The sequence below is a fragment of the Nyctereutes procyonoides genome, unplaced genomic scaffold (genome assembly GCF_905146905.1).
Source record: "Nyctereutes procyonoides isolate TBG_1078 unplaced genomic scaffold, NYPRO_anot_genome, whole genome shotgun sequence".
In the NCBI taxonomy this organism is placed as follows: Eukaryota; Metazoa; Chordata; class Mammalia; order Carnivora; family Canidae; genus Nyctereutes; species Nyctereutes procyonoides.
In genome coordinates this window covers 33,954,538-33,981,394 of record NW_026575139.1, presented here as the reverse complement: position 1 = coordinate 33,981,394, position 26,857 = coordinate 33,954,538, and the positions used below count along the sequence as shown (strand labels likewise).

Sequence of the window (26,857 nt, the reverse complement as noted above, 5' to 3'; positions counted from 1 at the left end):
TTTAGAAAGATTTGACCGTGTTTTATGGTAGATGTGGGTTTGATTCCTAACCGTACCAATAAACTGCTCTGGGGCCATAGCACTTTGCCTTGCCTCTGTAAACCTTCCTTGCCTGAGGCTGAGGCTAAACCTAATCATTGTGGGAACTGATTTGTACAAAAGTATGAAGAAGACCCTGCCAAGTGGTCACTGTTACTATTATTACTATTACTACCATATATGGTTTGTCGTTGTTTATAAGAGTGACTGTTCCTTCTTCATTATGTTTTCCTCAGGCAACATGAGTCTTTGGCATGCTCTGGCTACGCAGCTGTTGGGGGCAGCCAGCCTAGGATTTAATGTTGGCTCCAGATCATCCCTAGTACAGGGAATTAGTGACGAGCGAGTTGATATTAGGATGTCTGTGTGCACTTTTAATAATCATCTTTTAGAGAAACCAGAAGCAGTGTGACCATCACTGGATTAGTCCTCAAAGTACCCTCTGTGTCTAAGAGTGAATATTGCTGGATAACTGGAGAAGATTTTAGCAATACAGACAGACCCAAGTCATTTGATAGTGGGCTGCCATGCCCAATTCAGCAGCTCCTCCTCTTGCTTAGCAAGCAGTTGTCAGTTTTAATCTGTCCCTTTGGGATACAGAATAAGACCTGACAGTCTGAGGGAGAGGGACCCCAGCACCTCACCTTTGCTTTGGATCCAGGGCCACCTGGTTTGGCCTCTCCCAGTGATTATGCTTGTGTTCTTCACCTGGCCAGTTTCAAAAGTTCCACTGATTTTTTTGTGTGTGTGTCTGAAACTAGGCATGTCACCAGAAATCTGAAGAGGTTTATTTTTTTTTTTGCATTCCACACAAGTTGGCCATATGGACACAAACCAAAGAAAGCTTGGCTTTTCTAAAAAGGATACATTTATTTTTGGAAAGGCCTGAGATAATAATAGCCCAATGAGCTCTGTGCTAATAGAAGAGTCAATATGTGCAGTGAAAGATAAATGCTTGGTAATGAATGGCCCCAAGAGGCAGATTTGTCCTCTGTGTGTTTCCAATTCCTGGTGATAACCTGCCAACCAGCTCTAGAGAGCAACTAGGAGGGAGTACTGAATTTTGCAAAACACTGTACAAATGTGAAAGTGCACACAGTAACAGCCTGGCAAAAGTTTAAAAAGTTTTTAACTTTTTTTGCATGGTTCATTTGAGGAGTGTTAGGAAGCCCCAGATTAGGCCATTTTATTTCCAACACTGACATCTCACCTGCTTCCCCACCATCTTGGCCTTTACCAAGGCTTTATTTCTGTTAGCTCTGCTTACTTATAAATGCACCCAATACACTAAAAACTTCCATATTAATAGCAAGTTACCCTTCAAAGGAAAGAGATCCCGTATCTTCATTTCCTACCTGTTACTATGAACCAAGATAATCTTCACACAGCTGTTGAAATTTTATGAATGGTAATGTAAAAACTGGCTTATTCTAGGTAAAGCTGCTGCTATCCCCGGGCACTGATGGTGGTAAAGAAGGCTCTAGAGTCTTGAATGGCAGCTCACGGCAGGAAGACGAAGGACTGGCTGCTCTCACCAGGCAGCAGTCAGGTACAGTTAAATTAGGCAGTTTTTAGGACAGGCAAAGGCTGTATTTTGAGTTAGCTGAGCATTTACTTTAAGTCATTGTTCAACAGAACATTAATTAAGAATTGAACAATTAGGAGTACCTGGATTGCTCAGTGAAGCGTTCAACTCTTAGTTTCAACTCAGGTCATGATCTCAGGGTCATAAGATCCAGCCATGTGTGGGTGGATTGCATGCAATGTAGAGCCTACTTATTAATATTCTCTCTCTCCCTCTGCCTCTCCCCACCTTTAAAAAAAAAAAAAAAAGAACAACTATAATCTACCAAAACAGCCTATAGCAGTCAATGTTACTTTAGAATCAGCTGACTTATGGGGCACTTGGCTGGCTCAGTCAGTAGAGGGTGCGGCTCTTGATCTTGGGGTTTTAAATTCGAGCCCCATGTTGGGCATAGTGATTATTTTAAAAGAAATTTTTTAAAAATGAAGAAACAGAACCAGCTGATTTGTATTTATGAACAAATTCCTAAGCTGTTTACTTTCAAAACTATTATTTAAATATTAACAGAATGAGCCTCATATGGTGAAGTGCATGTTTTAATGATGTCAATTATAAGTAAAGATCAGACATGTAGATGATGACCAAAGGGTTGTCAGGTGTCTCCTCACAAGACAGGTTCAATGATTTTAAAAGTAATTATTCAACTAAGCCGAAAGTCAAACTAATAGCATTGACTTGATGTTTTATGAACCAAAAGACAAAGTGCCCTAAAAACAGCATCAACTAAAATGCTGAACGTGGGCCCTCAGTGCACGTTGGCAATACCATTGGGTCTCCTGCCCCCCGCTCCCCAGCTCATTCTAGCCTTTGTGAGAAGGTTGTGGCACAAGCCTTGAAAGAAAGCAAGGGAAGCATGCTATTGCATCCTTCCGGGGGAAGTGAGAACTCCTAAACCTGAGCCCTCAGCAAGGAGCATCCCCTACAGGTTTTGTCACCCTGACCGTGGACTAAGTCGGAGGCAGAGAGATCTGTCAGCACTATTGCTTCTTTTCATCGGTGACTTTTTATTCCAGGTGCCTTTGACAGATGGGAGCTTATTCAAGCACAAGAACTTCACAATCAACTCCGAATAAAACAGAACTTGCAGCAGCTGAACTCTGAGATCAGTGACATCACCACTTGGCTGAAAGAAACTGAAGCAGAGCTAGAGACATTAAAGGCGGCAGAGCCTCCCTCTGATATCCGGGAAATGCAGCTCCGAGTGAAGCGGCTCAAGGTGAGGGGCAGGCATGGAGGGAAGAGGGATTCAGAACGTGCATGTGGACACTTGCTGGGCAGGGCCAGCAGGGCACATCTGTCAGTGGTGCAGGTGGCACACTGCAGACAGGTATGGGAGCATTCTGGCCCATTCCACTTCTGTAACTGGCAAGGACATGGATGTAGGTTTTTGTTTTCATTCAGAAGAGTGTCTGCATATGATCCCAAAGGCCAAAGAGGCACTGGGGAGGTGCATCTCAGATCCCCTGTGCTGGAAATATCTGACTTCAGAGACCCGCCTAGACTCATGGAGGTGCTAGTGACCACTGCCAGGCAGCTTAAAAACACCCTTCCAAACTGTGCTGTCCACACTGGTGGTAAAGTGTTGAGGATGAGGAGAAGGACCAGCTCACCTACTGATGGATTCTGTGGCCTGATGTGGTTACTCTGTTATACAGGATTTGTCACCCACATATTCAGCCGTTACCCCACCAGAACTGGCCAGGGAGCCCGGGAGAAGAGGACATTTGAGCCCTGCACTTGGAGGGTCCCCTGAGCATGAGCCTGAGCTCCTAAGATAACCCAGGGCAGGGGTTTGGGGTATCCAGTCAGTTTTCACATTGGTACTATTATTTTATGCACTAAAATATCTAGAATTACTGTTCATGCTAAGGAATAACACTTCTCTGATATCTAGGGGCATGTGCAGGATAACTATGTGTCCTTTATCTAGAAGACACTTAATCTAGTCAAAAAATAAGCCCACCAGGGCTCAGGGGGTCTATTCATGCCTCTGGTTGAGTTGGCCAGCCAGCAGACTGGCCTCTGCTTTCAGCCTGGCCAGCCGAGGTCACTGACCTTGTAAGACAGCTCCTCACCTGATGCTGCTCAGCCAGTTACAGGCAAGGTCACTCTTGTTTCTGTGGCCACGGCTTAGAGAAGTGTTTGGCAGATCCATTCCCCACTGAGGTTCACATGAACCCGACATCACTATTTTCAGGATGCTTAACCCAGTCCTTTTCCTCTGCGGTAGGAGATCTTAAAAGCCTTTGACACCTACAAGGCTCTAGTGGTCTCCGTCAACACGAGCAGCCAGGAATTTCTGCAGACTGAGAGCGCGGAGTCCAACGAGCTCCAGGGTAGAGTTGGCCAGCTGGGGCTGCTCTGGGACGCGGCACAGGGAGCTGTGGAGAGCTGGAGAGAGGGCTTACGGCAGTCCCTCATGCAGTGCCAGGTATGCCGGCACCTAGGACCCAGTCCTGGGCACAGCCAGGCCCACGTGGGTGGGAGAAGCAGATATTTTTATCATGGGGCTGCTTTGGCACAAATATGGCTTGTGTTAGGGAAATGTGCTTTACCATTTGTTTCCAAGAGGCCCAGCTGCTGTCCCTGAGACCTGCCACTTACCCTGTGTCTCCTGTTCTGTTGCCCAGGCCCATTCCTTGCATAAGGGTTCCAGAGAACATTCCAGTAGGTCAGAAATGCCACCCCACATGGCCCCATCTCTGTCCTTTTGCCAGGACCATATAGACCTGGCCCAGAGAAGGAGTGGTTAACCCAACTCTAGAGCTTTAGTAGCTGTGTGACTGGGCAAATCACTGTGCCTACTAGACCTCTGTTTCCTTATCTAAAAAATGAGAATAATGTTAGTCTTTACCTCGTGAGCTTCTTTTTAGGACTAAATTCGTATAATCTTAGCCCAACACTGAACACATGGTAAATGCTCATTCCGTGTTAGCTCTGACCCCATCTTTAGGAACACAAGCCCACCGGCAAGCCCCCGCGCAGCCCTGTCCCTGGGCCACAGCCTGCCCTATTGAAGTGTCTCCCTTTGCCACTGAATCCAGCAGATTTGCTTAGTAGTTTGCGTTGTATTTGTAATAGCCATGGTGGGGAGCATTCTGAAACCCTGCCTTTCTACTAGCCTTTTTCACTTGACAGAATTTAACATGCCTCCCAGGACTGTATCCTCTCTTCTGCTTTCCCTTTTCCTTGTTTTGGGGCCCTGACATTTCATTTAAATCTGGCCCTTTGGGATCCCTGGGTGGCTCAGCGGTTTAGCGCCTGCCTGCGGCCCAGGGCGTGATCCTGGAGTCCTGGGATCGAATCCCGCATCAGGCTCCCTGCATGGAGCCTGCTTGTCCCTCTGCCTGTGTCTCTGCCTCCCTCTCTCTGTGTCTCTCATGAACAAATAAATAAAATCTTTAAAAAAAATAAAAATAAAAATAAATCTGGCCCTTTTATTCACTGCACAAAGACAAGAAGAGTAAATACTATGAAGGCCCAACACGCTGTTTCTCAGCACACCTTCCTTTACAGAAGAGGCAGTGCCGTGATGTGTGTATGTCTGTGCTTTTTTTTTTTTTTTTAAGGACTTCCATCAGTTGAGTCAAGATCTGTTGCTATGGTTAGCAAGTGCTGAGAGCCGGAGGCAGAAGGCTCATGTCACTGACCCAGAGGCCGACCCACAGGTCCTCCTGGAGTGTCAGGGAGAACTGATGGTAAGTTTCTTCTAAGGGGGGTCTGCATTGTCACTGACCTCCATCAGGTGAGCCCTTAGGTAGCCTCACCTAGTGTTCCTGGGAATGATGCCAGTGTGGCGTTCTGCACTCCTGCCTGGCTTGGTATCTATAAGTAGTTCTGAAGCAGAATGACTTGCAGGACGAGCCATGGCCAAAAGCAAGAAGTCTCTTAGACTCCCAGGACTTGGGGACATAGGTGTTTAGCAATATCCTGAGATACTTAAGGCCATTTGACTAGAAGTCTTTTCTCCATTGTGAATATGACTCATTCAGGGGAAAATATGCTCAATTACTCAATAGACACAAATGAGCTGTAAAGTTTTCTAAATCCACTATAGAAAAGTCTTATTTCTTGAAGGGTAGTTGTGTTGTGTTGTAATTTAAATTTAATTAACATATAATGTATTATTGGTTTCAGGGGTAGAGGTCAGTGATTAGTTATGTTTTCATATATTTATTTCACTAACCAGGTGACATTCTTATCCATAAATTTGTATGTGGTTCAATTATAAAGTACTGGTTATTATTTAATAAACATTCTTATGCTAAAATCTTTGTAAAGTCCCACTCTCAAGAGCAGCACTCTTCAACAAACTCTGCATGAAGGAAATGTTCTGTGTCTGTGCTCTCCAGTATGATAGCTACTAGCCCCAGGTGGCTGTGGAGCAGTTGAAATGTGGCTACTGTAACTGAAACTGAATTTTTCATTTTAAATAGCCCCATGTTGTCTAGTGGCTATCATATCGGACAGCAAGCAAGGGAATCCACAATTCAGGCTAATTTGACACATGCCTTTATTTCTTGAGCTGCTGTTTCTCAACTTGTCCAATTTAGATGTTTCCTTGACTTCCTCCTACAGTGGACCAAAGTCCCATCTTCCACTTACTTCTTTCTCCTCCAGCATTAAATTGTCTTCAGAGTAAGAAGGAGTGGAAAACAGAGTATAACATACTTGCTGCCCAAATGATGCTGGGCTTGAAGACACCCACAGGCACACATAAGCAGAAGATTCTGGAGTTGACCCCCGCCCCTCATTCATCCTGAGCTTTCCCAGCACTAAGAAACCCTCCTCTGGCCACACTAAGCAGCTATTTCATACACTGTATTTTATTTATAGCAACTGGAAAAGGAGCTCGTGGAACATCAACCTCCAGTAAACACTTTACGAGAGATTTCAGACAGTCTTCTTACTAAGGGGCATGGAAAAGACTATATTGAGGCTGAAGAGAAGGTACATGTTATTGAGAAGAAACTCAACCAGTTACTGGAGCAAGTGTCCCAAGATTTAATGTCCTTGCAGGGAAGCCAGGTGCGTCCACTTACAGCTTTTTTTTTTTTTTTTTTTAAGTGATGTTATTTGATAGAGAACGAACACAAGCAGGGGGAGCAACTGGCAGAGGGGAAAGGGAGAAGCAGGCTCCCTGCTGAGCAAAGGGACGATCCCAGAACCCTGAGGTCATGACCTGAGCCGAAGGCAGATGCTTAACTGAGTCCCCCAGGCCCCCCACTTGTGCTTTTAAATAGAAAGATGTCTGCTTAGATATGAACAGGAAAGCAGTATGGCAGCCTTGCTGCAAGAGGGAGGCCGTTAGCACGTGATCTGAGCAGTCTCCAGTCCTGTCCCTTACTAAAAGCTGTGGGGCCTTAAAAAGTTACACTAGCTCTTTGACGCTGTCCTGTCATTTGGAAGGGGAAGACAAGAATGTAGTATCTACATGTTCATATGGCTGGCCTATGAAAAACAAGTCTAATCCCTCTATCATCTCTGACCTGCCTCCATGCTGAACAGAGTCCTCTTCACTGTCTTGGTCACTGTCCCCTGAACCCGCCCCCCCGCCAGTTCTCTATCTTCTCTTTAAAATGTGATCCAAGTCTGAAAAAACCCAAGCTATGGCCTCACCAGACTTAGAGCAGGCCTGCCCTCTCCATTCTGGAGTTACATTTCTGCCCATGCAGCCGAGGCTTTGGTGTGTTGGTGGCCATGTGATTACATGAGCACATCTGAAGCTCACTGTCCACTGATCCTGTCCCTCTTGCTGCAGCTAAACTCAGTGTCCCCCAGTGGGTGCTATCGGTGTTTAATGCTAGTGGTTGGCCTTGCCTTGTCTGAGAGGGACTTTTCCAGACAAAAAGAAATGTTAAAGTGGGGAGTGAGAAGAGGAGCTCCTTCTTCCAGAAAGATTTGAGCTGGGGGAGGGGGTGAGTAAAACCAGTGAAGAATCTGCATGAAGCACATTGTTGTGCTCTTGAGACTATTCAGAACCCTCTGTTTCCCTGAACTGAATCCTTGGGGTGTGGATTTCAGAACCCGGATCCATCTCTGCCCAGCTTGGACGAGGTAGACTCCGGAGACCAGCCTCCAGGAGCATCCGTGCCAGCTCCCCAAGCACAGGTGAGAGCCCCTTTCTGCCATGAGGATTGCGCTGGTGGTTTTTTCAAAGTTACCGAGGTGACAGGAACTGGAGACTCCCAAGGCCCTGTCCCTCATTTCACGGTAGCACAGATCCACTTCCACCTGCTGGTCAGTGGAGAGGCTGACTCTAAAGATTAAAAAAAAATTGAAATACACCTTTAACAACCAACCCATCTGAAAGGCTGTCTTATCAGCTGCTCTTCCCTGGAACTGAAGAAGGTTGTGAAAGACGGGTGCCCTTCTAGTATTGTGGAGGGGGCTTCCCAATATCCCCCATTAACCACCAATCAACAGACGGGACCGTGAAACTCTCATTAGTTTAACAAACCCAATTATCTCTTACCTCATGGAGTACAATCTCAAATGTATTACTCTGGTCTCAAAAGCTTGGCAGGAAGACGACCTAAGGCAGGCATGTTTTATCCTGGCCAGGACTAAGTCTTCAATTACTAACTGGATTATTTTTTATCTAGCAGTGTGGAGCAGAGAGAATGACAAAAGACCAGAATAAGATGGACAGCAGGTAAGGGGGCCCCGCAGTCACAGCAGTGAGTCCCCCTGTTCCACACAGGCACCATACCCACCTTCCCCCAGGCCACACTTGAGGTCTTTGTTAACAAAGAGACTGGGTTTTTTTTTTTTCCTTTGGTCTGGAAAGGGCTGGGTTGCTCTTCCAGGACTGAACCACTTTAATCTCAGGTCCTGGATGTCTTACTTGACACAAGCGAGGGGTCGGGTAACCCGAGGTGTGGCAGGGGTTGGGGGGGGGTTGCCTCTGGAGTCTCCTGCTCAGCTCTCCACCTCGTCCGTTGGCAGGGTGCCCGGCCCTGCTTGCCCCGGCAGCTCCCGGCCACAGCGCTCCTTCGTGTCGCGGGTGATCCGGGCCGCACTGCCCCTACAGCTTCTCCTCCTGCTGCTGCTGCTCCTGGCCTGCCTGCTGCCCTCCTCCGAAGAGGACTACAGCTGCACCCAGGCCAACAACTTCGCCAGGTCCTTTTACCCCATGCTGAGGTACACCAACGGGCCCCCTCCCACCTAGAGGCCCCGCCTGGCCTGCAGCACCGCACCACCAGCCCGTTCTCATGGGTGCCCAACTCGTGGCCCCAGACCGGTCAGTGAGGGGCCCTTAGCGTTGGCCTGACCTAGGGACCTGCTGCGGACCCGGCCTCCAGGCTCAGCAGAGAGGGCTCTCACTCTCGGGATCCAGGGCAGCTTTCAGCTGCTCTTCCTCCCTGGGGGCCGGGAGCCTGGGCAGCAGTTACCTCGGGCAGTTTGGCAAAACTAGTCAATTGGTCTCGGGATCTGTGGAAACTGCAGTTTCCCCAAAGAGCCAAGCACTCTGTGAAATTCTGATTTATCTGTAAAACACTATCAAAGTGTAGCTCATATGCTCCATGAACAGTAGCATTCATCACATATTACAGAAACAAGCAAGTAGATTCCACCTTAGAAATGGTTCAGAAACTCACAGGCACCCTTAGCTGATTGATTGAAACAATCATATTTAAAATATTTAGAATTAATGTTACTCCAATCAGCTAGCAGTCTTGAGCTACAGGTTATAAACCAAAATGTTCTGTTCTGTACTTAGGTCTGCTCTTTTATATTGCTTTAAATTTTTAAAAAAATTATATTGCATGGATGTGGTTATTTGTGCATATTTTTTAACAATGCTGAATCTGTATGAATAATGTAAACTTTGATTTTTTTAAAAAAATCAGATTTTAGCTTGAGCTTTTGACTAATGTACAGTAAATGCCAAACTACTTGATTAGGGATGTTTTTGTAAGTTAATTTTATAAGACTTTTCACCTTTTAAGTGATGCTTCAGGTTTTGTTTAGCTATTTGGCCATGGGGTGGGGGGTTGTTACCAAAACTTGAAGCTATTTGTGGTATGTATGTTTCTCATTAAAACAAACAAAAAAATATCCATCCTTTTGTTGTGCTGGATTATATTACAAATTAAATGTTATACATAATCTTCCACAGAACAAAAATTATTTTTAAAATATTGGGATTTATTGGTTTTTAATTCTAAGCTGAATTTGATATTCTACTTATTTAACTTTATACAGAATAACTTAGAGGAGATCTAAAATCCCACAACTTGTAGATGTGGACATTACCCAGTGTGTGACCCTCCAAGTCTGTAGGGAAGGATGAAGGCAGCATGGCAGGGAAGGGAGGTAGAAAAGAAAGGATTATTTCACCCAGATATTTTTTTTAAGATGTAAGAGAGAGAACATGAGTGGGATGAAAGGACAAGCAAACATGAGTGAGGAGCCCAACATGGGGCTTGATCTCAGAACCCGGAGATCATGACCTGAGCCAAAGGCAGACTCTTAACTGAGCCTCCAGGTTCACCTAGATTTTTCTATTCCCAGCTCTCTCCAAAGCAAACATTTAACAAATGTTACAGGCAAAACCACCTGCCTTCCAAAGAATTCTATCACCACTATTTCCCACTGAAACAGAGTGTGATTAGAACTGAACCAGTTCCTGGGTTAACTGCTCCTAACCTGCGTCTCTTGACACTTGAGAGACACCACTGTCCTAACCACCACCTCAGTCAGTTCCCCTTCTCTATCTACCAAGTACACACCTTGGGGGAAGCCAAGGAGGCTTGCGGGAGATGACCAGACTTCCAGCACCAGTGGCCGCTTCTGTGGGTCAGACATTGCAAGCAGCTTCATGTAATGGGTACCAGTTGAAAAGAATCTGTCTTGATGTTACCAAATTGATGAAAGTGATGGGGAGAAAAGGGTACTTTGCAGTTTAAAAAGTCTTTTGGGGGATCCCTGGGTGGTGCAGTGGTTTGGCGCCTGCCTTTAGCCCAGGGCGCAATCCTGGAGACCCGGGATCGAATCCCACGTCGGGCTCCCGGTGCATCGAGCCTGCTTCTCCCTCTGCCTGTGTCTCTGCCTCTCTCTCTCTGTGTGACTATCATAAATAAAAAATAAAAATAAAAAATAATTAAAAAGCCTCTTGGGGGATCCCTGGGTGGCTCAGCGGTTTAGCGCCTGCCTTTGGCCCAGGGCGTGATCCTGGAGTCCCGGGATCGAGTCCTGCATCGGGCTCCCGGCATGGAGCCTGCTTCTCCCTCCTCCTGTGTCTCTGCCTCTCTCTCTCTATGTCTATCATAAATAAATAAATCTTAAAAAAAAAGAACATCTTTTAAAAATAAATAAATAAAAATAAAAAGTCTTTTGATGCTTTAATTTCTTTTCATAGATGAACAAAAATCCCAGAGTGACATTTAAGTGAGAAGTGTTACCCAAACTTTTTCTCTAAGCCACTCAGTTGGTTAGATGCTCCTTGCTCCGGTTCTGCCAGAGGCAAAAGGCTGAATCTCTACTTCCTTCTCTTCCTTTCAGTTTAAGGGACATGATGGTTCTGGAAACCTTTGACTCTGGGGCAAGTCAGAGTTGCAGGAAAAGGAACGCATCTGCCTAATTGTTTACATCCATTCTCAAGATAAAAGTCTTTGAGTCTTGAGTCTGTACTCCAGGCTTCTAGACTCTACCCTTCCCGCCCAGCAAGCCTCTCCTCACTCAAAGCTCAGCATATTCCCAAACATGTGTTATGAGATCGTGTTTTATACCTTTAAGAAGTTTTGCATCTTCCATTCCCCACACACGTTGGAAATTTTCAAACGACTATTAGGATTAAGATCACTTCAGTATGAATGAGTGACTTTTCTCCCCATCCCTAATGGGGGTATTATACTAATTGACTTAGATGGGGTAATTACAGAAAATCTACCCAAATAATTGATGTATGGCATGCTAGGACTTTTACATGGGTGGGCCACCTTTTGTTTGAACACATAGTACCTGCGATCATAAATCACAAGGGTGAGATTAGCTGACCAAAGATTAAATTGCTACTGTTTAAAAAAATCTTTGGGTCACCTGGGTGGCTCAGTCAGTTAAGCGTCTGCCTTTGGCTCAAGTCATGATCTTGGGGTCCTGGGATCAAGCCCCACATCGAGCTCCACATTGAGTGTGGAGTCTGTTTGAGATTTTTCTCTCTCCCTCTGCCTCCCCCCCCCCCCCGCCACTTGTGCACTCTCTAATAAAATCGTAAAAAAAGTCTGATAGCTTAAGACAGACATTCCTAACCCTCTTGATTTGCAAGCAAGCATTTGTGTTTATGTACCTTTTTCCAGGAAGAGTGTTCATGGTTTTCATCAAATTCTTAAAGGGTGCTGCATACCTAAAATGGAACACTGACTACTTAGCCTAATTATTGAAAATTCTTATATTCCCAACAAATACATTTTTAAAACCAAAATTATGCAAAAACACTTTATTTAGCTTATGTCACATTAAACTTTTCACAACAGTTCCATAAATATTAAGGGGACACAGCAGAGGAAAAGCAGTACCTGGAGGAATGGAAAGCAGACCTCAAAAATCTGCTTTCACACAACAGCAAATATTTATTTGTAAAAAGGCTGAAATGTCAAAGCCTGCTTCATAGTACAAAGCATTCACCTGAAAAAACAAAGTATAGCCACTAGCAGGCTCTGAGGTACACGGGACCACCCAATAATCAAGTTACACAACGAAGAGTCGTGGCATTTAGACACCCAACACAGAAGAGCAAACACCGCAGTGTAGACTGTGCAGTTAGGAGCTGCTCCAGGCTAGTGTTAGCAAACCTTTCCCCTTCCCATAAAGGAAACCCTCCAGCACCTGACAACCACTGACCTGACAAGTGAATAGGATCCTCAGAACTCAAGGAGGGGGGTGCGGATCCTTGACTCCAAAACAACAGAAAAGTTATAAGATCACATATCGCAGAGACAATCACATCTGAGAGCTGCCACTGGAGCTGAGATTCCAGCAACTTTGAGAGCTATATAAGAATAAATGGCATGTGTTTCACACTATTGTATACCAAACTCCACAGGGAAGCATCAGTACCTAAAAGGCATGAGACTTTTACATGGGTGAATTTCCAACGAAAGTACTCCAGTGCATTTAGGAAAAGCAACAGCAGATAGAAGGAGGTGACAGGAGTACCACTCACTAGCTTATGAGCCCAGGTGGGAGGACAGGAACGATAGAACTCATTGTTTTTTCCACCTGTTCTGTAACATTTCATGCAGACCCCCATCTAAGCTGAAAAGGTAAGATCTGCAGGAACAGTAGAAGGCAACCAGAACTTTAATATCTGTTATGCATGGAGATTCAACTCAAGCAGCAGACTTAGGGAGGCAAGTCCTGCAGCGGGAACAGTGGTGGCCAGGCAGCAGAAGACTTAAATTCATGTCCAAGTTTGGCCATAAGTAGTTTTATGACCTTGAGCAGGTCAAGCCCTCTGGGCTGTAATTTACACATGTGTACAAGATGAGATTGAACTTCTGTGTCAGGTTTGCAAGCTGTCCCTGTATCTACCTACAGAGTGTTGTGCAAATTGGGAGGGCCCCACTTAAACCAGAGTGGCCATGCATGTCAGATTGCAATTGATGAATGCAACCTATGAATATCTTTCTTAGTGTTTTGTTTTAAACTGCATGATTACGTTCAGCATTGGACCTCTGCCTGTGTTCAGCTCTGTCACTTGCTTCCCTGTGTGACCCTGGGCAAATCTGCTTATACTCTCTAGTTTCCACAACCAGAAACTTAGGATCACGCTAATTATTATTAAGTGTGAAAGTATGAGGCATTGAGAACTGTGTCTGGCACACAGTAAGTGTTCCACAGATATTATTTTAAGGTGCTAAATGATGTATTTTTATCATTTCCTTCATGCAGTCTTTATTATGTTTTCTAAAAGGTTTTTAGCAGCTTAAAGAACTGTGTCAAATCTTATTTAATAAAAAAATTTCATTTCAAAATAGACCTAGACGCTGAAGATTCACCTTGAATTTGAAAAGGTGTCTCTAACACAGGCAAGCTCATTAGCAGATTTAAATAACAACCAAGCTGTTTCCACATGCTGGAAAATTCTAGAGTTGCTCCCACCTAGCTTATATATATACGAATATATAAGTTACTCTGCCAAGAATTGGTAACTGATCTCTTTTTTCTAAAATCTAGAATAATTACCCTTCCGACCAAGTTGGCAGATGAAACAATCCAAGTAAAGACTATCTGACTGCAGAGCGTGGGTAGATTTTGCATTTTTTTTTTCAAATACAGTTAAGACCCTCCAGACTTGTTATTAGGCTGACTTACTCTTCTGTTCCCCCTCAATTTTTTAAGAAAAATCTCTTCAAAATGATTTTGGGGTTGAATCCTCTGAAGTTGGTCCCAGTGGACAGTATGCATGTGACAGGCCTAAGGCCATACAGAGGAACTGTGGGGAGGAGGGGCTGTCAGGACAAGGTGTGAAAACTCACTGCAGCCCCTTGCTCACCCATGCAGGTCCTCTTTAGGGACTGTCAGCTTCCTCCCAAGAATCTAAGTGAACACCCTGTTCTAATGTTCTCTATGTTAAGAATATTTCACGTTAATTATTTCATTAAGATTTGTCCACATGACCCCGTATGAGACACTCATGTTTTTGGACATAAGCCCAAATGTCACGCATCTCTCACAAATAAGTTTCTCACATTAAACAATAACTTGCAGATCAAAATAAAGGAAAGGACTCTTGCCACAGGAGTCTGAGGCAAAGCTAAGGATCACTTTTCCATAATACATAAAATGTAGTTGGGTGGGGTTTTTTCCCCTCCAATACTCAAATGAATTCCTGTTTACAGCTGTCAAGTCCTATTTCCCCTAGTTAATTCCTTTTAAAAAAACTGATCTTGAAAAAAAACAAAATCCTTGCTTCACTAGGGCAGAATTTTAGGTTGTCCAAAGATCATTTTGAATGGGGTATGGATACCCCCAAAAAAGACATTTAAAAGAAAGCACTGTTAAGGAGAAATGATTCATCTTTAAAATGGATATTGATATAAAGACAGCAGACTGACAACACACTGGTGTCAGCTTTAGTGGACATATTTGGAACAGATGGGCACAGAGATTCAAAACATTCCTATCATCTGCAACAAACCATGAGAGACACCTAACTCTGGGAAACAAAAAGGGTTGTGGAAGGGGAGGTGGGTGGGGGTATGGGATAACTGGGTGACGGGCACTAAGGAGGACACTTGATGGGACGAGCACTGGGTGTTATAGTATGTGTTGGCAAATTGAATTTAAATTTTTAAAAACAATTTAAAAAACACTCCTTTCTGCCAGGGGGAAAGGACCCTAGAATATTCAAAACAATACAAAGGATAACTTTCAACTGTAGACCATGTTATCTCAACTGCCTACATGGCCCAATTTTAAGAGACAACTTTGCACCAAGGAGGCCCTCTAAGCTGGTCTAACCTCTATTCCCAGCACACCCCTATGGCATTCTGAGCGAAGAAGAAATTACCAAAAGTATTACAGCCCCCTCATGGGCCAGATCCAAATGCAGGGAAGCAAGCAGCCTCAAGAAGCATGCAGGAATAGCTAGGAAGTGCACGGTGGGCACTAGGAGAGTTCAAAGCACACACACCAGTCTGGAGAAGCACAGAATTTGGCATGGAAAGGTGCTTCGACACCTGAGATCAGTCTGGTTTCTACCTTGAGCATCAAAATCCAACCTAAAAAAATGTCACTATGTGCTACTGTGGCAGTGGCTTGGACCTTATTCTGTTTTTTGTTTGTTTTTTGTTTTTGTTTTTTTTTAACGTGGTAGTCTCTTTTGTAAGTACAATTAAGAGAATTTAACAATTCAACAAATAATTGTTTAAGACTGCCTCCTTTGCCTCCCACTTCCTATTCTCCTACCTCGAATCTTCTGTTTGGTGGGGAGTGGGGAGTGGGGGGTAATTCTAGGCTGGCCAGAAAGAAAGAAAATTGACCTTCTGGATGACACTGGCTCCTGTAAAATACAACCCATATGTTCCGCCCCGAATCTCACCTAGACGACAGCACTGAGCCACAAGGAATAATTTCAAACCATGTCAGAATACAGACAATGGTGTGCTCTCTAGGTCTGGTCCAAGTGTTTCAGAAGCAGCTGTGCTCAACTTTTAGTAAAACTGCACCATTATCCAAATTAAGATTTATTCAAGGACTCCCTAGCAGAAACCAACCTTTATAACATCGAATTTAATCTTCCTAAGGATTTAGTAAATACAGAATGTGCTAGCCAAAGTAAACCCATTTTCAAAAAGAGAATGAGTTTAATCTCCTACCACAAGGTAATTTTTTAAAACAGCATCACAAAAATCAAACGTGATTATTTCACTGCTCACTGCCAAGGTAGGGATGTAACTCATTTTATGCATTCACTATGTTCCTGAAGATTTCAATTTTTAAAAACTGAGTTAAAATTGTAATTCCAGAGGTGCTTTATCATCTTGTCCTATTTATGTTCCACTTGGAAGAGGAACTAATAGTCTTCTGTGAAGTTTCTATTTCACCCAGCTCGCCATATAAATGTTCTGCTAAGAAAATAGCTTAAAAGAGCCCTAGGGTGTAAAAGAATTCTTTCTTGCTATAAATAATTATCCCTAAATATTTTTTTTTAAAAGTAGAGCTCACAAGCCAGGTCTTATTCAAGTGATATGCTCACCAAGTCTACACAGTCTGGTCCTGAACCTTGCACACACAGCCTGACATGTCCCTGTCTGTGGATGGCTAATGATGGTGGTTGTGGCTACCCCAAAGGAAGCAATGTGGCCGTGACCCAGACCCACAGGAGAAACCCATTCCTGCACATGCTAGGTCTTTCTCCAGCACACACTGGGCCCTTTGGAACAAGAGAGTTGTAAGGAACGCCAATTCCAGGGGCAAAGAGATTTAAATCTCCACAATCCTCCATAAAAGTTATCATAAACCTAAATGCACCCCAAATAATTAGCAGGTTCTATGAACGCAAATCAAGAGGAATGAACCTCTATGGAGATGGCAGCAAGGTCTGGGGGAAGGACATGGCTCAGCATGTCCACTGGCTCTCAGGTCACAGTCCCTCTGGCCTTCAACAGTAAGAGCGATACATGACTTCAATCCTCACAGGCGTGTGAGGTAGGTGTGTGGAACCAGTTCGTTGTCATGGTCTGCAATCCTACAATCAAGTGGCCGTGAAGAGAGCAAACAAAGGTCTACGTAAGGGCAGGCTAGGTGACACAGTAAAGGTTAGTCCACTTCCTATAAATGCCCCATCCTCTCCCCTCTCCACATTACAGACCTTCCGCATCAGATCTCCACCATTCATTCCAAAACCTTTCAGATGTTTTCCAGAGCGGTGGGACGGACATGGAAAGTACAAAAGGGACCACACTGAGATCCTATGAGGCCAAGCAAGATGTAAAGTCTGCCTTCAAACATGCCCCCTGCCACCACAGAACACTGGCTTTCTCACCCTGACTCCTAGGAAGAGGGGAGGCCAGGTGAAGGACCTGACACAACTGCACCTGCCATAACCACATGAGGCAGCACTCATGGGAAAGACGACGAAGGCTCCCCACTTCCGGACGGAGCTCATGGTTCGCACCGTGGTTCACACGTCAGCCTTTGGCCTCCTCTAAGGCCTGTTCGCCTCAGACTGGGCATCACTGAGATGTGGTCTTCTGGGAGCCCTCCTTGCTCTTACTCTCCTCTGCTGGGCAGCACTCGGACCCAGTGACTGAGGACTTGTGCCCGCGGAGCGTGTGCGCGTTCAGCATCTCCAGCAGCAAGTCGTAGACTGGGACCACATTTTTGCACTTCATGTTGAGCAGGTGTTCCATGCCCTTGTTACTGTGGAGACAAAAAAATGCCAAGGTTCCTTCCCATGAGGTAGCCATCAAAACCTTTTCCCAACTCTCCCCAACAGAGCCAGTCCACCCTCTTCCCCCTAAGTTCCCCCCACCATTTGTTCTAGGGTTCTTATGTCTTTCAATCATCTACACTTAAGGGCAAGGACCTTAGTGTCCCACCACCCACCCATAGTGGCCTGACAGCACCCGGCACAAACTGCAGTTAATTCTCATTGTGCACAGTAGTTACGTTCTGTATGGTTGCTGCCAACACTGAATTAGCAAATACTCTGCTTCTGGGGGAAATGCAGGGTTTGGTTCCTGAGAGGCTCTGGGCACAACATTTTCATCATCTAATTAATACATAACTTTGGCATACCTGTGTTTTTGTTTAAAGACACCTTTTTTAAAGTAAACTGCTGCTTCATTAACATTTAACTCACAGTTAAACTAACATTTGTGCTACTACAGCTCATGCATGAACCAAGCTGATGTAACATGCGTATCTTCTCCATAAGGCACATCACAGCCTTCTTGCACTCAGAAACACTGACAGTGCTTCAGCACTATGTTTGGGGGCCATTTATAGACAGTGATATCGCCAAGAAAAAGAGCAAAAACATGGCACTAACTAGACCATGCAAAGGACATTAGAGTATGAGAGCTCAAATAAGAACACACCTTGTTTGACCTCAGTTGGGAATATAAGTGTGGGCAACCCCAATTTTTTGCCACCCTGAGCATGTCCTTGAAGGACAACAAAAATGCCACTGAATGTGGCTTCAGGGGTTACAAATAATTTTTTAAAGGTGGTCAAATTTGCAAATACAGAATCTGTGACTAATGAGAGTGGACTGTATCTGTTCTGCAAACGGTCGTGTGTCAATAATTATTCAGGAGGAACCAAGGCAGAGGCTGTTTTCATTTCCTCCTTTGTGGTGAATACTGTCCTTCCCCACAGCCTCTAGACTTTCCTCCTCCTCCTCAGGTAGCAATTACCTTCCATCCTCATCTCCCCTCTGCCAGCCCCAGGGCAGGGCCGCCCTCATCCTAGAAACCATCAAATACCTGCCGGCACAGAACCATCATGCTGCTCTGGCCCCCTTTCCTCAGCACACACGATGGACATTCCCTGAATACACTCTACTCACGGCCCTGTCCTCCCAACCCTGCGGGCCCCACCGGTTCTCTCAGGTCTCACTCTTAATGTCCTGATGCTTGACAAGAAAAGAACCACTCCGAGGGAAGGCTTTGTGCGCTTCCCCAGATCGCTAACCTCAGGGGTTGATCTAGAGGAGCTGGGTCTGGCTTCCTCAAGACAACCACCTCAGAGGGGCGCCTGGGGCTCAGTCGGTTTAGCATCTGCCTTCCGCTCAGGTCAGGATCCCGGACCCCGAATGGAGCCCCACAGTGGGGAGTCTGCTTCTCCCTCTCCCTCTCCCTCACGCACGCTCACGCACGTGTGCTCTCGCGCTCTCTCTCTCTCTCAAAAAAGAAAAGATAAAAAGAAAAAATGACCTCAGAGTGGTGGTATAAGCAAGGGCGGCATTTCACATTAGGGGAGAAACTGCCCCCTTTAGAATTCCATAGCCGAGCCCAAACCCCAGCAACTAAAAACCAGATGCGGGACGCCCACGTCCCCTGCAAGGTGGCGCTGCACCTGCAGCCCGCGGCGCTGACCTGGGCGGCGGCGGCGCGCACCCGCGAAGGCCCGGCGGCCCCTCCCTCTGGCGGGGCTTCTTCTCCTCTGGAGGTGAACGCTCCACCTGCTCGCTCCCAAGCTCGCACACACTCTTCCCCGCGCTCTTGAGCCTTGGCAGGGCGCGCGCCCAGGCGGCGGAGCGGCCGCGGGGACGTACCTGGCGTGTCTCACGTGGGAGAGGAGCATCAGGAGGTTGGCCAGGCGCACGGGCTGCTGCTGGGACGGAATCCCGCTCTTGGCGATCACCCAGACCAGCGCGTCGGTCACCGCGTTGAGCAAGTGGCTCAGCTTCCGGCTGCTCTCCGCCTCCTGCGCCGCGGCAGCCAGAGGGTACATACCTGGGCAGGGCGACAGCCCCCCCACGGCGCTGAGGGAAGGCCGGCTCGGCTGGGGCGCCCTGATGCGCCTGTGCGCTGCAGTCACCTGCCCCTGGGGTCCTGCCCAGCCTGGCTGAACGTGGGGCTGACGGTGTCTCAGGAGCCACCTGGCCCACCGCCGTGGCCCTTCCTAGCGGGAAGACTGTCTAATGGCCTGAAACCGTTGCATCGTGCTTCTCAGCTGCAGCAACCAATACAGAGGCAGACACGGTGGAAAAGTGAGATTGATTCCACTCTTCGCCCCCAGGAGGGCCCCTCATCTAAGGGGAGTCTAACAACCCTAAACTAGTGACCACTGCCAGGCAGCACCCCCGCCACCCCTCTTGTGTGCCACATGCAGACAGCCAGGGCGGGCCCACCGTCCAGGCCCGTGGCATCACTCCTCTGGCGGCACCTTGCCAGGGCCGGAAGCCCACCTCCAGCTCTGAGCCCAGACCAGTCTCCCAGCTCTTCCAGCCCAGCTCCTCATTGAGCAAAGCTTGCAGGCACATGTCTCCCAAGATTCCCCAAACCATCTCATGAAGTAGACTGCTTCCCTTATCCTGCCTAATTCCCCTCTGACTCCAGGATCTGAGATACTGTGGCCTCCCAATATTTGCATGATAACAGCTCAGGTAAATCTTCGTGCCCCCACCACCAACCCTGACTCCTCCATTCCTGGAGGCAGGGAAATAATCAGCTTCTCTACTAGGCTTTCCCTTTCAAAGTAAGAATAAATGGCACCTATGTGAAATCACCAGGGGAGCAGCCAGCTGTGGGCTATAATGATCATGAGGACCAGCACACCATCTTCCACTGAATTTGGGCAATTTTGTTCTCTATTTTTGTTGGCTTTTGCAGTTCAATGAAGGTAACTCAGTTCAATACAGATCCGCTGAGGCAAGGGACATGTTGAACCACAATTATGCAAGTGTAATGCTTTACCACATCCCTGGGGGGCACGTCCTTCCACAATGATGATGCAGACTTAAAATACTCACCTCACAATAGCCCACAGCTGCTTCTCTAACTCACCTGCTGATCTCGTTCTCCACAGTGACTCTTCCTGGGTCTTCCTACATCCTCAAAACTCCCACTGAAACCCATAGCAGGTAACCTGCTCTCCCACTGCAGGGGAAATAAGCCCCACCCTTGGCCCAACGTGCCCCTCTTAGCCTCCCTCCGAAAAGCAGACCTCCTCATATGGCTCCCTTCCCAGCTCTTGGGCCAGAGTCCAAACCATCTGGTGCAGCTCTCAAGGGTACCAGACCTCCCTCTGCTCTTTTCGTCCTCATTTCCCACCACACCTCACCTTGAGCCCTACTTTTAACTCCAGAGCAGGTGACGCACAGAACATACTGAACTTTCCATTTAAGAACTCTCTTTCCCCCTTTTCCTCCTCTCCACCCTCTCTTCTCTTGCTTATCTACATCCACTTTTCCTTTAGATCCCAGCCTGGTTGTAAACTTCCTTCTGGAAGCTTCCCTGACCTCCCTACCATTTACCATACCACCCTAAGTCTACCTTGGGTCCTCCTCTGGAGCTCTGACGGTGCCCAGGGCACTCCCAGCAGATGGCACCATGTTGTCCCACATCCTGGATTTCCTCGTACACACTCCATGGCCATCCTCCCACCCTCGGAGACATTTATTATTTATTATTTATTCATGAGAGACAGAGGCAGAGACATAGGCAAAGGGAGAAGCAGGTTCCATGCAGGAAGCCTGATGTGAGACTCGATCCTGGGACTCCAGGATCATGACCTGAGCCAAAGGCAGACGCTCAATCGCTGAGCCACCAAGGTGTCCTGCACGTCCCCTAAAATTGACCCCAGCTCCATTAAAAAGTGCTTTAACTATCCTTCAGTCTATTCTGCTACATCATGTGTGCCCCATGCATTTCTACTTCATAAATATGTTTTTGGAGTCTAAATGGGATTAAAACTGCGTACCAGTACTTGTGTCAGTCCAAAGTGACAAAGTGAAAACATAAAACTAAGTTCTCAGCCAATATACAAATGTTCATAGCAACACTATTCAAGATAGCCTTTAGGAAATAAACCACATGTCCAAAAAAATAATATAAATTAAAAAATAAACACATGTCCATTAACTAATAAATGGATAGACAAAATGTGGTATAGCCATACAGTGGAATATTACTCTGCCATAAAAAAGAACAAAATACTGATTCATACCACATGGTGAGCCTTGAAAACCTGATGCTAAGTGAAAGAAGCTAGTTACAAAGGACCACATTTTGCATGAATTCATTTATTGCACCCATCCAGGATAGGCAAATCTACAGAGATAGAAAGTAGACTAGTCCTGCCTAGGAGTAAGGGTGAGACAAAAATTAGGTAGTGATGGCTAATGAGTTCAGGCTTTCTTTTGGGATGATGAAAATGTTCTAAAATTGGTTGTGATAATAGGTACATAAGTCTATGAATACACAAAAATCCACTGAATTGTATACTTTATTCTTTTTAAATATTGTATTTATTCATTCATGAGAGAGACACACAGAGAGAGAGAGAGAGGCAGAGACACAGGCAGAGGGAGAAGCAGGCTCCATGCATGGAGCCTGATGTGGGACTCGATCCCAGGTCTCCAGGATCACGCCCTGGGCCAAAGGCAGGTGCCAAACCACTGAGCCACCTGGGCTGTCCTGAATTGTATAATTTAAATGGGTGAATCATATAGTGTGTGAATTCCTCTTCATAAATGAGTAGTCATTGCCCCGGAGAAGCCCTGGGTCTTATATGGGCTGTGGGGACAGCACAACTCCATACAGGACCATCATTGTTTTTTTTTTTGTTTGTTTGTTTTTTAAGATTTTATTTACTTATTCATGAGAGACGGGGGGTGGGGGAGAGAGAGAGAGAGAGAGAGAGAGAGAGAGAGAGAGAGAGAGAGGCAGAGACACAGGCAGAAGGAGAAGCAGGCTCCACGCAGGGAGCCCGATGTGGGACTCCATCCCAGGTCTGCAGAATCACGCCCTGGGCTGACGGCGACACTAAACCGCCGGGCCTCCGAGGCTGCCCCAGGACCATCACTGTTAATCACTAACAAGGAGTTTGGGGACAGGAATCACTGAAGTTTTAGATGGGCTCTATCAGTTTTAGATGTGGGAAATGCTTTTATTTGCAAGAAGATTAACTTATATAAAATCATCCCAGGAAGGGGTCGGGCTGAAAAATACCCATTTTGCTGCCTCTTTGGTCAGCTGTGTCATGCCTGCACTTTGGGCATTCACACACACTTGAGGTCAACAAACACATGTTTACAGAGTGATTGCTAAGTGGCAGGCTCCGGCAGAGGCAGGCGACAGGACACAAATTCCTGCCTCTAGGATGCTCACTGCCCAGACACACAGGAAACAAAAATTAATCTCTTCTACCGGCCAAAAGTAGAAGCATCAGTTAGGATTCATTTTAGAACAAAATTAAATTGCTTTTCATGACACTAAAGAAATAGAGCATAAAAGGCAAGATCTTGGCACCATGCCTCACACATACCAAAGAAAGTAAAACAAAAACGAAGACATACTCTCCTCTCCTCTTTATCACTAGGAGCAGCTGTGTGTTCCTCTCACTAACCCACCTGATGACATTCTGAGCAGCAGGTGGCCAAGGTGGGGGGCAACCCCCAAAGATCTGCTACATCCTATGCTCAAAGGATAAAGATATACTGAAGAGAAATAAATCAGAAAAGCTGAAGTGCTTAGCAAAAATCTCAGAATACTAACCAAAGGAAAAACATCAGGCTTTAGGAGGCATATGTAGTAGTCACTTATTTGATTTGTTTTTTAAGATTTTATTTATTGACTCATGAGAAATGCAGAGAAAGAGGCAGAAACACAGACAGAGGGAGAAGCAGGCTCCATGCAGGGAACCCGATGTGGGACTCGATCCCAGGACACCTGGATCACACCCTGGGCCGAAGGCAGGTGCTAAACCACTGAGCCACCCAGGCTTCCCTGCTTATTTGTTTTAAGGAAAGGGACATCTAGCAATGACCCATCCTTTATCACCACCTCCTATTCCAGCACCAAGAGAACAGGTTGGTGTGTGAGAAGTGCCCATGATATGAAACCAGCAGGCTGACATCCACAATGCTTTGTGTCCACATTCTCAATCAACAAAGAAGGACCTGTCTTGCCTCTTCGGTATCCTTGTGTGTCCTTCTGTGCCTCTGCCTTCCACCCACCCACTTCACAAGAACTCTCCCAAAAACTCAGAGTGAACCAGGGCTTGAATTGATGTGTTAATCATCTTACTATCAAAGAGGATCACCTGGTTCTACATCTCTATTGTTTCATTGAACAAAAAGTTTGATCCTTTTTAACCCTTAAAATTGTTCTGATAAATAGACCTATTCCTAATTTTAAATATTTTTTAAAGACTATCTGCAGATTGACCCCACTCTATATCCTAGATTTGGTACCCTTTAATTCTATCCAACGGACGACTTACTCAGTTTCTTCAGATTTCTGGGTGACAAGATGGCCAGTTCCACTACTCTTAATTTGGATATGCTGTTAACTACAACGCTTGTATAACACCTCTGCGTTCTAAAACACGTTAGCAAACACTGTAACAGGTTGTCAAATGCAATGTTTTCTGTCATCTCTGAGTTTTAGGAGCCCCCTTGAAGGCTGAATATAATAAAGTAGTTCCAAAACCCCCCCATATGTGTGGTGGAAGAGAGAAGGTCCTGAGAGAGAAATTAAAATGGTGATGTCTTTTCCCTATCTCTCCCTATAGCAAGGACGATGTTCTTCAGTTACTCAAGCCTAGCAAGGACCAGAACTGATTGGCTATTTCAGTGTATATCCCTACTCTAGACCAAAAACATGTATCTAGTTCACTTTGACACTTTTACTATTTAGAAGTCACCGGCATGTACCAGAAACTAAATAAATATTTACTGAATTGAAATTTAATTAGATAATAAAGTGAATATTCATTCCATATTATATGCACTATTAGAAGAGATAAGTAACCCAGAAGTTTGCAGCTCTTTAAAACATAACTAGGGGATCCCTGGGTCGCTCAGCGGTTTGGCGCCTGCCTTTGGTCCAGGGCGCGATCCTGGAGTCCTGGGATCAAGTCCTGCATCGGGCTCCCTGCTTCTCCCTCTGCCTGTGTCTCTGCTTCTGTGTGTGTGTGTGTCTATCATGAATAAATAAATAAAATCTTTAAAAAAAATAAAATAAAATAAAAAATAAAACATAACTACGTTCACCTGAAATATTGTAGGTCAACTGTACCTCAATAAAAAAAAAAACAATATCCCATTAAAAGTGGGCTATTTCAACAAATACTTCCCCAAAGAAGATATACAGATCACAAACAAGCATATGAAAAAATACACCTCATTAGTCATTAGGAAAACACCAATAAACCACAATAATATACCATCACACACGTGTTAGAATGATGAGGATTCTGCATCCTAGAAAACACCTCAGTTCCAAGCAAATCTAAATGGTTGGTCACCTTAAATTACATTTATGTAAAATTTTATAAAATGCAAACTAATTTACAGTGACAGAAATTATATTGGAGGTTGCATGGGATTGGACGAGGAAGAAGTGAAGAAGGTGGAAATTATAAAGAGGCACAAGGAAATTTTTGAGTGTGACAGATATGTTCACTATCTGGATTGTGGTGACGCTTTCAGGGGCAATATATATAAATGTCCAAAGGCAGGGCACCTGGGTGGCTCAGTGGTTGAGTGTCTGCCTTTGGCTCCGGGTCATGATCCCAGGGTCCTGGGATTAAGTCCTGCATCAGGCTCTCCCCACAGGGAGCCTGCTTCTCCCTCTGCCTATGTCTCTACCTCTCTGTCTCTCTCATGAATAAAACAAAATCTTTTATATATATGTATTATATATATATTTATAATATACATGTCTAAGGCATAAAATTATATGCTTTAAACAGGAACAATTTATTGTATATTAATTATGCCTCATAGTTCTGTTAAAAACACTGTCATGGCTGTAAAAAAAAAAAAAAGTTCTACACACATACATACATATAACTACTAACAAAGCCTGGCCTGGCCACCTAACATGTGGATACCAGTGCAGACCTAAAAGATGACATAATCTCAACCTGAGCTCATTACTTACACAGGAAAACGAAGCCAACCTACTGCGGGAACTGCGTCTGATAGCCCAACACTTGACTAGCAGAGCTAGAGAAGCTAATAGCAAGTAGCAGCCTCAGTGACTCCACTCTCATGATATGAGACAGAGAACAGCCACAGCCTTTTGACTTTAAGAAACCTGCTCTAAAGCCTCCGCCCTGTGCTGGGTATGGTTCCTGCTGGGCAGTATGTCTTTTCCACTCATGCTGCAATCCTTGTTCTCTTCATCTTTCTTTTTCTATGTTGTATTCATTATATTATCTGCAGATTTGTCAAGGTATAACTTACAATAATCTGCACATATTTAATGTGTATGATTTGATTCATTTTGATTTGTATTTGTGTATACACACACACACACACACACACACACCAGTAAAACCATAACTGAATCAAGATAATGAACACATTCATCACCCCAGAAGTTCCCTTCATTTCACTTAGTAATATCCCTCCATCTCTCCCAACCCCCATCCCATCCCCTGACAACTACAAATCTGTTACTACTAGAGAAGTTTGCTTTCTCCAAAATTTTATGTACATTAGATCTTATAGTATTATGCTTTTTGTTTTCTTTCATTCAGTACCATTATTTTAAGATTCATGTTACACATATCTATCAGTAGTTCAATGCTTTTTATGGCTAAGCAGTATTCTGCTCTATGGATATATCACACTTCGTTTGTCCTCTCACCGGTTGGTGATCATTTGGGTTGTTACCAGTTTGGGGCTATTACAAATAGAGTTACTATGAATATTTGTGTACAAGTTTTTATATGAACATATGCCTTCGTCTCTCTTCAGTAAATACCAAAAAGTAGAATTAATGGGTCACCTGGTAGGTATATGCTTAACTCTTTAAGAAAATGTTAATCAGGTTTTCCAAGTAGTTGCACCAAAAAAAAAAAAAAATAAGTAGTACCACTTTATATCTCTGCTCCCCACCCCAGTAGCATATGAGTGTTCTCATTCCACATTCTCCTAAACCCTTGATATGATCAGTCTTTTTAATTTTAGCCAATCTACTGGAGTGGTTTATCATTGTGTTTTAATTTATATTTCTCTGATGAATAATTTTAGCATCATTTCATGTAATTACTTGCCATCCCTATATCTTCTTTGTCCATACATCCATTCAATCATTTGCCATT

General features: G+C 45.0%; 2 protein-coding genes across 2 annotated transcripts in view; one reads left to right on the top strand and one right to left on the bottom strand.

Moving 5' to 3' along the window:
• The window catches only part of SYNE2 (spectrin repeat containing nuclear envelope protein 2), a 316,861-nt gene extending 307,176 nt beyond the window's left edge, over window positions 1–9,685 (top strand). The window contains 8 exon segments of the mRNA XM_055303886.1: window positions 1,474–1,588; window positions 2,638–2,840; window positions 3,855–4,055; window positions 5,194–5,322; window positions 6,461–6,652; window positions 7,649–7,735; window positions 8,230–8,279; window positions 8,573–9,685. Of these exon segments, the coding sequence (XP_055159861.1) occupies window positions 1,474–1,588; window positions 2,638–2,840; window positions 3,855–4,055; window positions 5,194–5,322; window positions 6,461–6,652; window positions 7,649–7,735; window positions 8,230–8,279; window positions 8,573–8,795 (1,200 nt within the window). The 3' untranslated portion in view covers window positions 8,796–9,685.
• A 2,371-nt stretch (window positions 9,686–12,056) lies between these two features.
• ESR2 (estrogen receptor 2) overlaps window positions 12,057–26,857 on the bottom strand; it is a 67,414-nt gene continuing 52,613 nt past the window's right edge. Inside the window, exons 8-9 of the mRNA XM_055303885.1 lie at window positions 19,353–19,533; window positions 12,057–17,494 (exon numbers count right to left, since the gene is read on the bottom strand). Of these exons, the coding sequence (XP_055159860.1) occupies window positions 17,308–17,494; window positions 19,353–19,533 (368 nt within the window). The 3' untranslated portion in view covers window positions 12,057–17,307. The remainder of the gene's footprint in view (window positions 17,495–19,352; window positions 19,534–26,857) is intronic.